The sequence below is a fragment of the Mytilus galloprovincialis genome, chromosome 10 (genome assembly GCF_965363235.1).
Source record: "Mytilus galloprovincialis chromosome 10, xbMytGall1.hap1.1, whole genome shotgun sequence".
In the NCBI taxonomy this organism is placed as follows: Eukaryota; Metazoa; Mollusca; class Bivalvia; order Mytilida; family Mytilidae; genus Mytilus; species Mytilus galloprovincialis.
This window is the reverse complement of record NC_134847.1, coordinates 44784481-44799197: the sequence shown is the minus strand read 5'-3', so window position 1 is coordinate 44799197 and position 14717 is coordinate 44784481. Positions and strand designations below refer to the sequence as shown.

General features: G+C 32.1%; 1 protein-coding gene across 1 annotated transcript; it reads left to right on the top strand.

The window, feature by feature from the left end:
* Positions 1 to 4323: 4323 nt before the first annotated feature.
* LOC143049193 (big defensin-like) lies at positions 4324 to 7586 on the top strand. Its single transcript, XM_076222921.1, has 2 exons — positions 4324 to 4547; positions 7413 to 7586. The coding sequence occupies exons 1-2, from the start codon at positions 4334 to 4336 to the stop codon at positions 7547 to 7549; spliced, it is 351 nt and encodes a 116-aa protein (XP_076079036.1). The 5' UTR covers positions 4324 to 4333; the 3' UTR covers positions 7550 to 7586.
* Positions 7587 to 14717: the final 7131 nt, after the last annotated feature.

Here is a 14717-nt window from a genome sequence, read left to right as displayed (position 1 = left end):
ATGCCACATAGACATATTTGTCAGCGCTCCGCATACCCCTCCCCACTTCCACCCAACCAACCCTCCTCATTTCCTCCTTCATTGTTACAGTGGTGTACCAACACAACAATTTATCACATAAAATAATAACATAAAGACACACATTATTGAACAACGAATGCTCGCAGGTACTGAAAGCTAGTTCAAAGCCGAATTTTCAACTAATAGATAAACCATGTTCTCATATACAAAAATCCCAATCGTGTCGATTAAAAAATTCTCAAAACTTAAGTTCACATTTTAATGTTTGATGAAGCAGAACTTTAAAAGTGTGCAGTGAATCTTGTGCTCACAACAGCTATTGTCATAATTATGTTTACATAAGACTTATAAAGGAATTAAGAAGGTACCAAGAAATATTTTACAGTTCAATTTAATGATCATGAATGGTTGAAATGGTACGGAAGTTTACATAGGACAAAAAGAAATTGATAGTATTTTTTGGCGAAAGACTTAAACGCTTCTTTGCATTATATAGTACAGCTCTTCTATAAAAGCATGCAAAAAAAACTTTGATTGACTTGCTTGCTATGATTGCTTGGATGTTTTCAAACAATAGGTAGGCGGAGTTTCAATACATACTGGGATTTGATTTGACAAATACAAACTGACAGGAATTGAAGGTAATGTTTATTGTCCAAACAAATTCTAGTATATAGTAAACAGACTACTTACCTGTCGTTTACAAACATTCAAACAATCATAGCAAGCAATTTGATCAATGGTTTGCTTTGCATATATTTATAGAAGAGCTGTAAATTCTTAAAAAAATTCTTATTGTCGTAGATGGCTAAATCCTCAATAACTTTGTTGGAACAAATAAAGGTTTTAAATCAAATTTTCGTGGACTTTTTAGCTTCCACCCTGACGAGGCATGTTAGCCGTTCGTATGCTGTTGCACCTGACGCATGGAAACTTTCACATTTCCGTCTTCTTTTCTGAAATATTTTACCCAGCTCATACTTGACAGGATTGTTATCCTAGTAAAAGGTGTAACCAATGAATTGAACACAAGTTAAAAATTTCACAATACTATATAATTAATTTTATGTGTCAATTTGTTAAAAAAAAGTCGAAAAGAAGAGAGTTTTTTTAATGTCATGATTTATCTGTCGCTTTCTAGATCTATGCTTAGCATTTATTTCAGATGCCATGAACTCCTCACCCTGGTGACTCTGCTGCCTTTCATAACTTTATCCGTATACATATATTAATAGATAAACAAAAGGCTGCAACTGTATTTTTGTTTAAAATGATTCGTTGTAACGAGAATATTTGTGGTGAATGGAAACTCTGAGGGTCAAAATCTTAAATTGCTTATAAATGTTGCTGGACCCAGTTTCGTTATCTGATCTGAATTTTCTGAAATGTGCAAGGTAGATAGACATTGGCCTTTTGATTTTTTTTACTCGGTAAGTTTTGCCCTAATTACTTGAACTTTTGCAATATTAAAGCCGATTTCAATGAGTGTGTAGACAAAGGGAATATCTTTGGTTATCTTGCTTGCTGAACAGAAAAGTCATTGTTAGGTTATGTAAACTACCCTACTTTAAGAGTAGACTAGTCCGATAAATGACACATCTTTCTGTCTGTAGGACCAGGATACGTCGAAAGGAGGGTAGTATACCTTACCTAACAATGACTTCACGGTTTAGTTAACAAGCAAGCTAACCAAAGATATTACTTTTGCCTACATAGTACTCAATGGAATCGGCTAGCTGTAACTAAAAACTCAAATACATTTTAACAGACAGAGGTCAGTTTGTTGATGAATATTGTTTTTCCCAAATTCACTCTTGAAAAATCATTTGGTAACATTTGGTCAAGTAATTTCAGAAAAGATATTTTTGTAATTGCGGACGCCAAGACAATACATGAACTTCACACGACCCCTCGACACAGGTGAGCTTATATATGATCTTATAGCGATTCGGGTTGATAACCAGTTGAAATTAAGCCAGTTTTTTGTGTGCGTAGATTTGTATTGTTTTAAACTGTTATGAACTTTTAAAGTTAAATGTAGGTGTTTAATCTAAGAATTTCTTTTTTAAACTTATATACTTGTTTTATACTCAATTGGTAGTATTAAGCTACGAGATATTTATAAATTTTTGAAATTGACATATTCTAGTCTGCCCTTTCATAAAATAGTGGATTTTTTTTTAATGTTCTATCGAACTTTCGAAAAAAAAAAATACCTGATAACCGTTCAGACAAAAAAATTATGTTGAAAAAATCTTACAGATACAGCAAGTGATTCTTAATAGCTATAAGATACATTTTTCTTTTAAAATACAACTTTTAAATCTTACGGGAAACTATTCCAAGCTTAAAACTTTCACTGTAACCTCGCTCTAACTTATCCCCCCCCAAAAAAAAAACCCAAACAAACAAACCCAAAATACTATTGTCATACTTATAGTCAGCACTAAATTGTTCACAGACAAATGTGTTTTAAACTGCTAAAGACATATGATTCAAACGCTCAGAAAGTCCTTTGTTCTATATTTTTGCTCTCCATTTTTATGCAAAACCTTTTACATTTTTATGGGTTACTGTTTTATGGGTTATTGTTGAAGGTCGTACGATGACATATGGTTGTTAACACACACTTCCTTTGGTTTCTTATGGAAATTTGTCCATTTACAACAAACATACCACATCATCTACTTTATATAAGTATTGTATAAATTACAACGGGGGCAAGAAGGGTTCCATTAACAGGCCAATAAATAAGATTACAGTTAATTTAAAAAAAAAAAATAAAAAAATAGGGGTATTTTTTCTCTCATTATAACAGTAAACAGATTCACAACAATGTCAATTTCAAGAAAGCAGACAACAGTTATTTAGTCAATAACAGTACAGCATCAATGATCTTGAATATATGCCACTTTAAACTAAAATATAAAGGCACAGAACCAGGACATAGGAGCACAGAACCAGGACTGTTTTTCTTATCACCAGCACCAGCACCAGGACAATTCCGTTTAACGAACTTGCACGACTTTTGCAATATAATATTGTTGTAATATACTTTGCATGGTACTTATGACGCATCAGAGAAAAATTAAGCAACAAAACAGTCGTTTTATTGCTGTTCTGGTACAATGTAAACAAACCCACCAGCACAGAATCAGGACCCACCAGCACCTGACAGGACCAAATCACCAGCACAGAACGTTCTCTCGCAGGACAACAATACCCACCGTGTATATAAATAAACGACGAACCAGAAACCACTACTGTCAAGCTTATCGTATAGGGTAAGTGTTATATAAGTCCTCTATAATGCTATTTTATTTTTCTATCCAATTGAATACATTTCTGTATCTTACATTGTACATAGTGACCTATAGAGAAATCATGTCTTATTTATACGTAATGCTGTGTAGTAAGAAGAAAAAGTTTTCTCTCCGTGTATCTCACTTAAAGTGTGTATTTATATCATGAAAATGAGTGTTTTGTCTTGCCTTTGGCAAAAGTCGTATATCCGTGATGCTTTTGAAGTTAGCGATATTACAGTTGTTAAAGTATATTGTGATTGTGTTAGGGGAGACATTTCACAGTGGAAATGATTCGTTAATTTCAAAATTTGGCAAATTAGAACCTTCATATAACCATTGTTTGAAAATTCTGTTTCTCCTTTCCTCATTTCATAATTCTTTTTATCCAATCTGCAATTTTCCGTTACATCATTAATCGATCGCTCAAATGAATCTTCGAAATATATTAAACAAAATCAAGAAACCTCAGTTTAAACCTCAGGTCAATCTTCTGTAACTTGTGAAAAAAATATAGTTCAATCACCCAATATTGGGAATCGGCGTTTCCTTGAAATCCCTGTCACGTGACGTAATAACATTTTTTATTGTTTTTTTTTTTTTTCATTTTGTTATTTTTGTTAAACTTAATGCTGTCATCGTGCATTGTAAAAAAGAAAAATGAACTTAAAATGTTTAAATAATACAAATGAGTATTAATCAAAGTTATAATGTATTGTACATAAATTCTTATTAATGTACGAGCATATGTTCTGGTATAAATATTCAGATTTTTTGCATTTACATTTGTATTTCTAAAGAATCAGAATCTGGTAAAAATATCGTAGGCATGATTAAGTTCAATATATTCATCAAAAAGGTAAGGATTTCATTCAAAAAGAGAAGACAAACATTTGGAGAGTTTTTTTCAAGGATGGTTAAAATGCCATTTATATTTGAATTCATCTTTTAGATAAACAATTTGTACTCTGTTTAACATATTCGTATTAATATAGTTTCAGATATAAAAAATGGACCAGAAACCATTTCTGTGTTTGTTGTATATGACACTGTTGATACTCCCTGCTCAGATTTTAGGAGAAAGTGTGGCAGAAGCAAAGAGGGAGAAGCGTCAAGCTGCATTACTGCCACTAGCGTCTTATGCAGGTTTAACGGTGTCAGCACCACTGTTTCTAGCTTTGATTGCTGCATATGGAATCTACGCCGTTATACATTTTAAAATCCGTTCAGTATTTTCGTATTATGTTTACTAACTAACGATTATTGGGTCTGCATAACTGCAACTGATCTTCCTTTTTAGCTCACCTGGCCCGAAGGGCCAAGTGAGCTTTTCTCATCATTTGGCGTCCGGCGTCCGTCGTCGTCGTCGTCTTCGTCGTTAACTTTTACAAAAATCTTCTCCTCTAAAACTACTGGGCCAATTTAAACCAAACTTAGCCACAATCATCATTGGGGTATCTAGTTTGAAATTGTGTCCGGTGACGCGGTCAACCAACCAAGATGGCCGCCATGGCTAAAAATAGAACATAGGGGTAAAATGCAGTTTTTGGCTTATAACTCAAAAACCAAAGCATTTAGAGCAAATCTGACGTGGGGTTAAATTGTTTATCAGGTCAAGATCTATCTGCCCTGAAAATTTCAGATGAATCGAACAACCCGTTGTTGGGTTGCTGCCCCTGAATTGGTAGTTTTAAGGAAATTTTGCTGTTTTTGGTTATTATCTTGAATAATATTATAGATAGAGATAAACTATAAACAGCAATAATGTTCAGCAAAATAAGATTTACAAATAAGTCAAATGACCGATATGGTCAGTTGACCCCTTTAGGAGTTATTGCCCTTTATAGTCAATTTTTAACCATTTTTCGTAAATCTTAGTAATCTTTTACAAAAAAACTTCTCCTCTGAAACTACTGGGCCAAATTAAACTAAACTTAGCCACAATCATCATTGGGGTATCTAGTTTAAAATTGTGTCTGGAGACCCGGTCAACCAACCAAGATGGCCACCATGGCTAAAAATAGAACATAGGGGTAAAATGCAGTTTTTGGCTTATAACTCAAAAACCAAAGCATTTAGAGCAAATCTGACGTGGGGTTAAATTGTTTATCAGGTCAAGATCTATCTGCTCTAAATATTTTAGATGAATCGAACAACCCGTTGTTGGGTTGCTGCCCCTGAATTGGTAGTTTTAAGGAAATTTTGCTGTTTTTGGTTATTATCTTGAATAATATTATAGATAGAGATAAACTGTAAACAGCAATAATGTTCAGCAAAGTAAGATTTACAAATAAGTCAACATGATCGAAATGGTCAGTTGACCCCTTTAGGAGTTATTGCCTTTATAGTCAATTTTTGACCATTTTTCGTAAATCTTAGTTATCTTTTACAAAAATCTTCTCCTCTGAAACTACCGGGCCAAATTAAACCAAACTTGGCCACAATCATTATTGGGGTATCTAGTTTAAAATTTGTGTCTGGAGACCCGATCAACAAACCAAGATGGCCACCATGGCTAAAAATAGAATATAGGGGTAAAATACAGGTTTTGGCTTATAACTCAAAAACCAAAGCATTAAGAGCAAATCTCACATGAGTTAAATTGTTTATCAGGTCAAGATCTATCTGCCTTGAAAATTTCAGATGAATCGAACAACCCGTTGTTGGGTTGCTGCCCCTGAATTGGAAATTTTAAGGAATTTTGCTGTTTTTGGTTATTATCTTGAATAATATTATAGATAGAGATAAACAGTGAACAGCAATAATGTTCAGCAAAGTAAGATTTACAAATAAGTCAACACGACCGATATGGTCAGTTGACCCCTTTAGGAGTTATGGCCCTTTATAGTCAATTTTTTACATTTTTCATAAATTTTTGTAGATTTTTAGACAATATTTTCCACTGTAAATACTGGGCCAAGTTCATTATAGATAGAGATAATTGTAGCAACAAGAATGTTCAGTAAAGTAAGATCTACAAACACATCACCATCATCAAAACACAATTTTGTTATGAATTTATCTGTGTCCATTGTTAAATATGCACATAGACCAAGGTGAGCGACACAGGCTCTTGAGAGCCTTTAGTTTTGGTATTTTGTTTGTTTTTTTCGTTTTGTATTATTTTGAAATATGCACTCATTTAATCAAAGTTTCTTAAAGACTTGAGCAAAAATCTTTGATGTGATCTGATGTTCATATTGTAAGGATTTATTTCTTTCCCTATTTTTAAATGCCACTTAGAAATATCATCATCTACTCATGATCAACCCGTTCCAAATAGGTGTAATTTAAATCTGATAAATCATGTTTGTACTTTTTTCTCTTTCTGCCTTTAAATGAAATATTTACTTCTAAGCCTTAACCAATTAAGAATAAATCTCTCACAGTATTTACAGAATCGGCAGGTGAAATGTGTGGATGAGTTTTATTTGAAATCATAATGTTTGATTGTACATTCCTATAATCTGTTACTAGGGGAAATCAGATCCAAAGGTATTATCCAAAAAGTTAAGTAGACATTATTTCGGTAATGAAACGATTTGTATTATACATTTTGTGTTCAAATTTAAAGCGGGTGCCATTATATACAATTGTGTTAAAAAGAAATGCTATTTGTTATTTGTGACTAAGGGTACTATTATTAATAGCAGCACGTTTTGAACACACAAAACTAAGCGGAGGATGCATTTGACAGCAAGAAAAGCTGAAGCTGTCGACATACCCGGTCCTGCTTATTTCATAGTTCATGTTCACTCAGCTTTCTTTTTTTTTACCTTGATGGGTATTTTCTTATATGTAACGAAATGGTATATGAAAATGAGTCTATAGTACTGGACAGGATCAAGCTTTACTCATGTCAAGTATTTCTTTATTTGAAACAAAGATGAATTCAGCACATTTTTTGGAAAAGTGCAAAGTTAACGAAGATTTGTAATGAAAAATCAATAGTGGTATTACACCTTGAAGTTTTATAGGTGGAGAGCACCTCTTATAGTCAATTCCCAGTTAAAAAAACATATTGTAAACTGAAAGTTAGTTCGTATTTATAGTTAACAACATGATAAAACTTGTTAAAATTGTTTGCAGATTCAGATACAGATAATCATTCTTGTTTTGGAAATGGTGGATGGTGTAGACGTACTTGCGAGAGTTACGAATATATAGATTTCGGCAACAGCCTTCAGTGTGGTTCATATTATTGCTGCCATCCAAGAGCCCGTTAATCTGAACGTATTTAATTAATCAATGTTTTCATGAGATGTACACTTGTTTTTATTGGCCTCACCACTTTTTATTTCGTATCAGCATCTTATTTCAAAACTGAGCAATTTCACAGTTATCTGGCAAACTTCTTTAATAAACAAAGATACCAGGCTTGAAATTGTGTATTAGAGCCAGACGCCCGTTTCGTTTTAAAAAAGACTCATCGGCGACGCTCATATAAAAAAAATAAAAAAAACGGCCAAAAGAAGTTCGAAGTTAAAGGGCATTGAGGACCAAATATTCCAAACAGTTTTGCCAAATACAGCTAATATATCTATCTAGGTAGAAAAGCCTTAGTACTTCAAAAAATCAATGTTTTGTAAACAGTTTATTTATGATTATGACCATATCAAAATGTATACATCGTCTCCAAACCAAGCCTACTCTCCCTTTTACTACCTACAATTCTCCCATGCTATAAGACTGCATTCAATTTTTGTGATTTTTTAATACATGTTTGCCTCAACCATATTTGTTTCTTCTGCTAAGAGGACTCGAAAAGAATAGATTCTTTCATTCATTCAAGTACTGTTTTTCCGGCGAGGAATCATCACTTATTTCGCAAAATATAGAATAATTGTTCAATTAGATATAAGTACTCAACTAATTCTAAAGATTAGTGTGTAGCTCCTATTTAACTGTCAATGCAAATGTTAGTGCAACAAATATCTAAATTACAGAACTCTCTGTTTAGGTCTCAACATTGGACGGACCATGTTATTTGAAAACTTACGACCGAAAATAAAAGGTTGCTTGCAATCACTCAGTCAGAGGCATGCACATATAGAAGCAAAGTTATATCTTTTGGATTTTAAAGTGTCAAACTATTACTGATTGTTGAATACACCTGTTTTATCTAAAATCAAAAGTATGCCTTGCAGGGTAGGATTTTCAACTAGCCGCTACAAATATAACCAAAACGGAATGATAATTTTATTTACCATTTCATTAGATTTAGATATAGGAAGATGTGGTATGAGTGCTTATGAGACAACTCTTCATCCAAATAACAATTTATAAAAGTAAAGCATAATAGGTGAAGGCACGGCCTTCAACACGATGCCTTGGCTAACACCGAACAGCAAGCTATAAAGGGCCCCAAAACTACTAGTGTAAAACAATTCGAACAGGAAAACCAACGGTCTAATCTATATAAAAACAAGAAACGAGAAACACTAATGAACTACATAAACATACGACAACCACCGAACATCAGATTCCTGACTTAGGACAGGTGCAAACAATTGCAGCGGGAGTAAACGTGTGAATGGTACCAAACCTTCTCTCTTTTCTAAAACAATAATATAACGTCACAACATTGAAAATCACAATATCAATTGGAAGGCTTAACTCAATCAAAAAACGTATTTACACAATTTAAGACAATGAAAGAATAAATTTGATCCGTGATACAAAGCCAATACATAGTTAATGAAAAATAAGGGTTGGATAATTGAGGTAAAAAGTAAATAGATAGGTATAAACTAAGGTAAAAGTAAAAAACCGCTGCGAAATGTTAAACAATTTTTAGAAAAACATTAACTTTGAAAACAAATTACGTCATATTACATGTAAACACAGGTAAATGAATATAATTTTGTTGTTAAGTATACTTCTGCTTCTGTGTGTCTAATCTTCCGTTTAGGAATACCAAAAAAATTCTTGTATATCAATAAAACTAATCTAAAACTTGGTATATTTGGAGAAAATGTCAACAATAAAACTAAATAATTGGTGCTTTTTAACATATTTGCTCATTAAGATTATTCTAAACACCAATTCTTCATGTTTTATCACTTGGGTAGTACGCTTGTGAATAGATAGTGCACTTCCGTGGAATACATCAAACAAATTTAAAAAGATGTACATAATACTAACAGTTCAAAGATCAAATAAGAAATCATAATTATTTGGTAGAATTTGATCGATATATTAACTCCGTCCGCTGGACTTATATTCCCGGCTGTGTGTTAGACTTTTTCTTTTGTTTGTTGTTGTAATTTTGAGGCGGTCAGAGTGTGGAAAGGTAACGTAACTTCCTCTTAGATGTTTCATATTATTTAATGTTGGTCTCTAGCGTGCTTTGTAAACGATATTCCATCAACACGTCTCATTTTACACTGAAAACTTGCTGATATCATGAACGAAAACAACTATACCTTTCACTAAGTCGTACTCTTGAGAAACTCTTTTCAAAATATTTTGGCGGATATGGCTTCCAGATTCAATTATAAATTTCATTCCTCAGGGTATAAACAGTTATTTTATAATTAAGATATTATTGTGGAAGATGATTGACCAATTTAACAGAACTTAGTGGTTACATATTTAACTCTTTTATCTAATTTGTCTATTTTTTTCGAATATCATGATCCAATTTTCTTGTTTTGATTTATTTTAAAATTCTATGATAGAATTTCATTGGAAGGAATATGATGATCATACATTTAAAGTTCAAAATAAGAAATATGATCAATTTCAATAAGATTTCTTTCACTCACAGTGTCACAAGTTGAAAGTTCAAAAACCTACTGAAATTAAATGATCAGAGACTAAATAGATAATTTCAAGAAAGATAGTACAAACATTTAATTAATATTTTGCAATATTACCCGTAATATCAAAACTATGTTCAATGCTTTGTAGTATTTGTATTTTGAAGTCCAATGAAAAATGTTTTGATACATTTTCACTAGTTTTACGAAGGTGTCATAAATGAATAAATGTTGCGATTGTAACTTGAAAAATACTTTATAGAATATTTATTTTACAGACTACAACGGATATATTTTAATTGTCGTCCATATTACCATCATCTTGTCCTCTTTAGCTCGAACATGACCTACCGAATTATGACCGGGTGTGTACATGAATGAGCAACATAACAGTTGTCACATGTGGAAAATTATCTGTTTACCTTTCCGGACCCCCTGTTACCGACCCCTATTTTAATGGGATTTCGTGTTGTTCAGTCCATTATTCTTTATAAAATTAATATTTTGATACATAAAAAATGGAAAGAAGATAGGAAAGGGATAATACAAAATCATAGCAAAAAAGCCCAATACCTTAGATCTAAGAGAAAGAATGAAAGAATAGTTTTGTTACAGTTTAGAAAACAATACAATGAACTGACCCCATCAAAAACGGAGTGTGCGATCTTAGGTGATCAAGGATCAAGGCAGTGTATATACAACACAATGTTAAAAAAATGGGATATTTATTCAGTTTTTATATTGTGCATTTTGCAAAAGAGTAAATAGTTATCAAAGCTACCAGGATTATAATTTTGTAAGCCAGACGCGCGTTTCGTCTGCATAAGACTCATCAGTGACGCTAATATCAAAATATTTATAAAGCCAAACAAGTACAAATTTGAAGAGCATTGAGGATCCAAAATTTCAAAAAGTTGTGCAAAATACGGCTAAAGTAATCTATGCCTGGGATAAGAAAATCCTTAGTTTTTCGAAAATTTCAAATAACATTTTTCAAAAATGACCCCGAGTATTGAATCGGAATGTTTTCTTATCTTGCAACCATTTTCATAGAACAATAATGAAATCGCTCCTTTCTGATTATTTAACATACATGATTGTACTGCCGATTGATCTATACCTTGTTGATAAATCAGATAGAGTGGAAGAGTAACTATATATGATGTATCATGATATATAAAAAAGTGTCTATACCAAGTCAAGAATAATTATGACATTTGTTATCCATTCGATCGATGTGTTTGAGCTTTTGATTTTACCATTTGATCAGAAACTTTCCTTTTTACTTTTCTTTTGGAGTTCATATAATAAAAAAAGATGTGGAATGATTGCCAATGAGACACCTCTCCACAAGAGATCAAAGAAGTATGTTTGCGATTTTACTTTTTCCTTTTAAATTTCTCTTACCTTTAAAATAATTAGTTTCCTGAAGGAAACAAAGGAAGCAGATATTGATAACTTTTGGTATGTACATTAAGCATGTGAAAAAACGTTTTAAACGCTTCTCGTTCCTTGTTTTTTGTCCTTCTTCTTTTTACAATGCATTTAAAGGAGCAAAGACATGTCGATTCAAAATCAAAAAGGTGCCATGGCAATATGATGTTTTCCCTTTAGATTGATTCGCGTCAAACTCAAACAATAGCTATAAAACCAGACTAGTAAAAAGCATGTAAACAGGAACATATCCGTATCGCATCATAATATGTTCTTCCAAAATAATAATGCTATGTTAATCAACAAGTATAGCAAGGACAGCACTCTCATTTGTTTGCAAAATATTTTCCTGCAATACATGGTTTGTTAGGCTTCCTGAGAAGAGACGGGAATCAAATTGTGATCCTTAAATCATTTTATTACATTTGATGTTTCACTCAGTTCATATATGATCCACTTCTGCACAAAGAACGACAACCGTCATCAATAAGGAAGTAAACAATGGCATTTATAATTATACCGACTCGGAAAGAAATTTACCATTACTAAAATCATGTTTAAAATACCTTAAGATTTTGCCTTAATGTTGCCATTAGCATCAAAATAAAATATATTTGTACATTTAATCTAGAGTAGTGATTGCGTCAGAGAAATTAATATTTCAAGAGGAAGAAAACCAATCGCATCCTATTAAGCAAAACTAGTTCCACTTTTGCTGCAAGCGTTCTGGTTTTGTAAATTTAATCTGTAACAGGATGTTTTACACACTTGTTTGTACTTTAAATTATCAAAATGATCAATTGTTAAACAACTTATACGGAAAACATCAACTAATTCATATTCATATATAAGACCTTATTTAAATATAAACATATAAGGAACCTCTATGTCTTTTAGCCATCAATGTGTACCAATTATATGACACTGTGAACTCGTTTTATTCTAAAAACATTACAAACATTTGGTAGGTAATGTAATAATAACTTTTAGCTTTTAAATTATTTGTACAAATAGTTGGACATTCGTATTTTTACTCTTCTAAACATTATGTGCATTGTTGTTCAATGATGTTGCTTATTTCTTTATTAGTTGGTACGCTATATAAAATATTGTAATATATTTAATCTTAATAGGTTTCCATCCAACGATAATATCCATATGTTCATTCAAATGCATGTGTAAATCGATTACGACCAGACACATTTTTTTCTTATTGAATATGTTCTCATGAGTCTTTTATAAACTTAACTCGCGTCTAATGACAAAATGTATAATACATTGTGTGTCCATACTCTAAAGGAACAACGAGTACAGAGGCTGAATCCAGGAGTTTCAACTCATGCAGATATAAGACACCTGCAAAATGTACGATTATAAAAGTACTGAACTCCGAAGAAAATTCAAAACGGAAAGTCCGTAATCAAATGGCAATATCAAATGATAAAACACAAAGCAAAGCATTGGGTACTAATGCTTCAACCATTTACTTAACTATCCTTTTGTATTTTATTTAACTATTTAACTTGTTCTGTAGTCCACAAATATGTTCCCTTTTAAGATCTTTTAATGTCTCTTCAACTTTCTTTTTCATTTTATGTTCTTTTAGTATCCTCATATTTGCTACTCATTTTTTTTGTCAATAAACTAGGCTTATTAAACCTTTATAATTTAACTTCTCATTATTTTATTTGTTGTAATAAAAGAAAAAAAGGAGAGTACAATTGCGAGATATTTCTAGATTTGCAATTTACTTAAAGAGTTTAAAGCTTTTGTTATATGTTTAATTTGGTTTATTGAAATTTTGACATTTATGTCTTGTTCTGTTTTTAAACTGTATCCTTCAATGTGTAAATGCACAGACAAATTACGTGGTCTTTGTATTTATGATGTGTATGAATGTATATGTTCAACGAAATTGCACCCTAACTGTGACTTGAGTAACTAAATATGGTCAGTTTATGTCTTCTTCTGACCTGCCATAAAACTTGCTAAAGTGAGGCGCCATTTTGTTTGATTTGGAAATTTGACTTCGAAGCTACGTCTGGTCGAAATGGTAACATGACATTCGGTGGCTCATGTCGAGAAAGTGTACCACTCTTCACATGTGACTATTCATTGCAGCAACTCTGTGAGGGTCTGAAAATGGCCTTCTTGGTTACCCTCTAACACATGTCTAGTATCATTCCTAATGTGACACCCCCTGCCGTTTGATCAGAATTTGTTGACCTTCCATTAAATTATTTGTCAATTGATCTTATCCTGTAGATGCAATATTGTCAAACAAGCAAGTAATCACTCAACCTTTTGCAAGAACTAATATCAATGATTCAGATTGTACTTGACACATCACGACTAAATAGAGGTGTAACCAACGGTATGCTATGTTAAGTTTATGTATAAATTAAGACAGAAAGTATCGAATACTAACATTTACCATGTTTCTAGTTTGAATATGTTACTATCACCTCGTTTCGAAAATGTCTGAATTTCTCCTGCAAAGAAATGTAGAACAATAATAGTTTGTTTCAATTTAGTTACTTATTCATGATCATGAGTTTGCACAAAGTTACAAGGTGGTATATTGTGAAATTTAAAATCAAAATGAATGTTTGCATCGCCGTTTGAATCTTGAATCTTTCAATATTGTCTTTGGTCAGTTGATGCAGCCATATTGCAAAATCAAAGTTATATACGGACCAAATCGTGAGAATTTTCTGGCGAAACGGTAAATTATTTAAAACACTCTGCATATATGTAAACATGCGATCTTTAAGTAGGATACAGATGATGTCAAAATGCTGTATGAAATAAATTGACTTACATTTGTATTTAATCTCGTTTAAAACAGTGTTGAAGCAGTTAATTAATTGCTAAATATTCATAGCATTAAAATGTTCTCCTTTCTGTATTTTAGAAGATTGCTTTACATGAGAAATTGGAAGTACAAGTATATATATATTAAATAACAGAACTTAAAAAGTAGAAAAAAAGAAAAGTCCTTGTCCTTTTTTGAAACATAATCAAGTGAAAATTTGATGGGGAAAATACCTCTAGAGTCAACATATTATCAGTGGCACCGTTTTCTTACAAAATATGATAGATTTTAACAAGATGATCAAAATGATTCTTTGTTTAATGCATGAAAAAGCAATACAGGACCGTTTCCAATTAAGTTTTCATTTGCATCTATAAAAAAAAG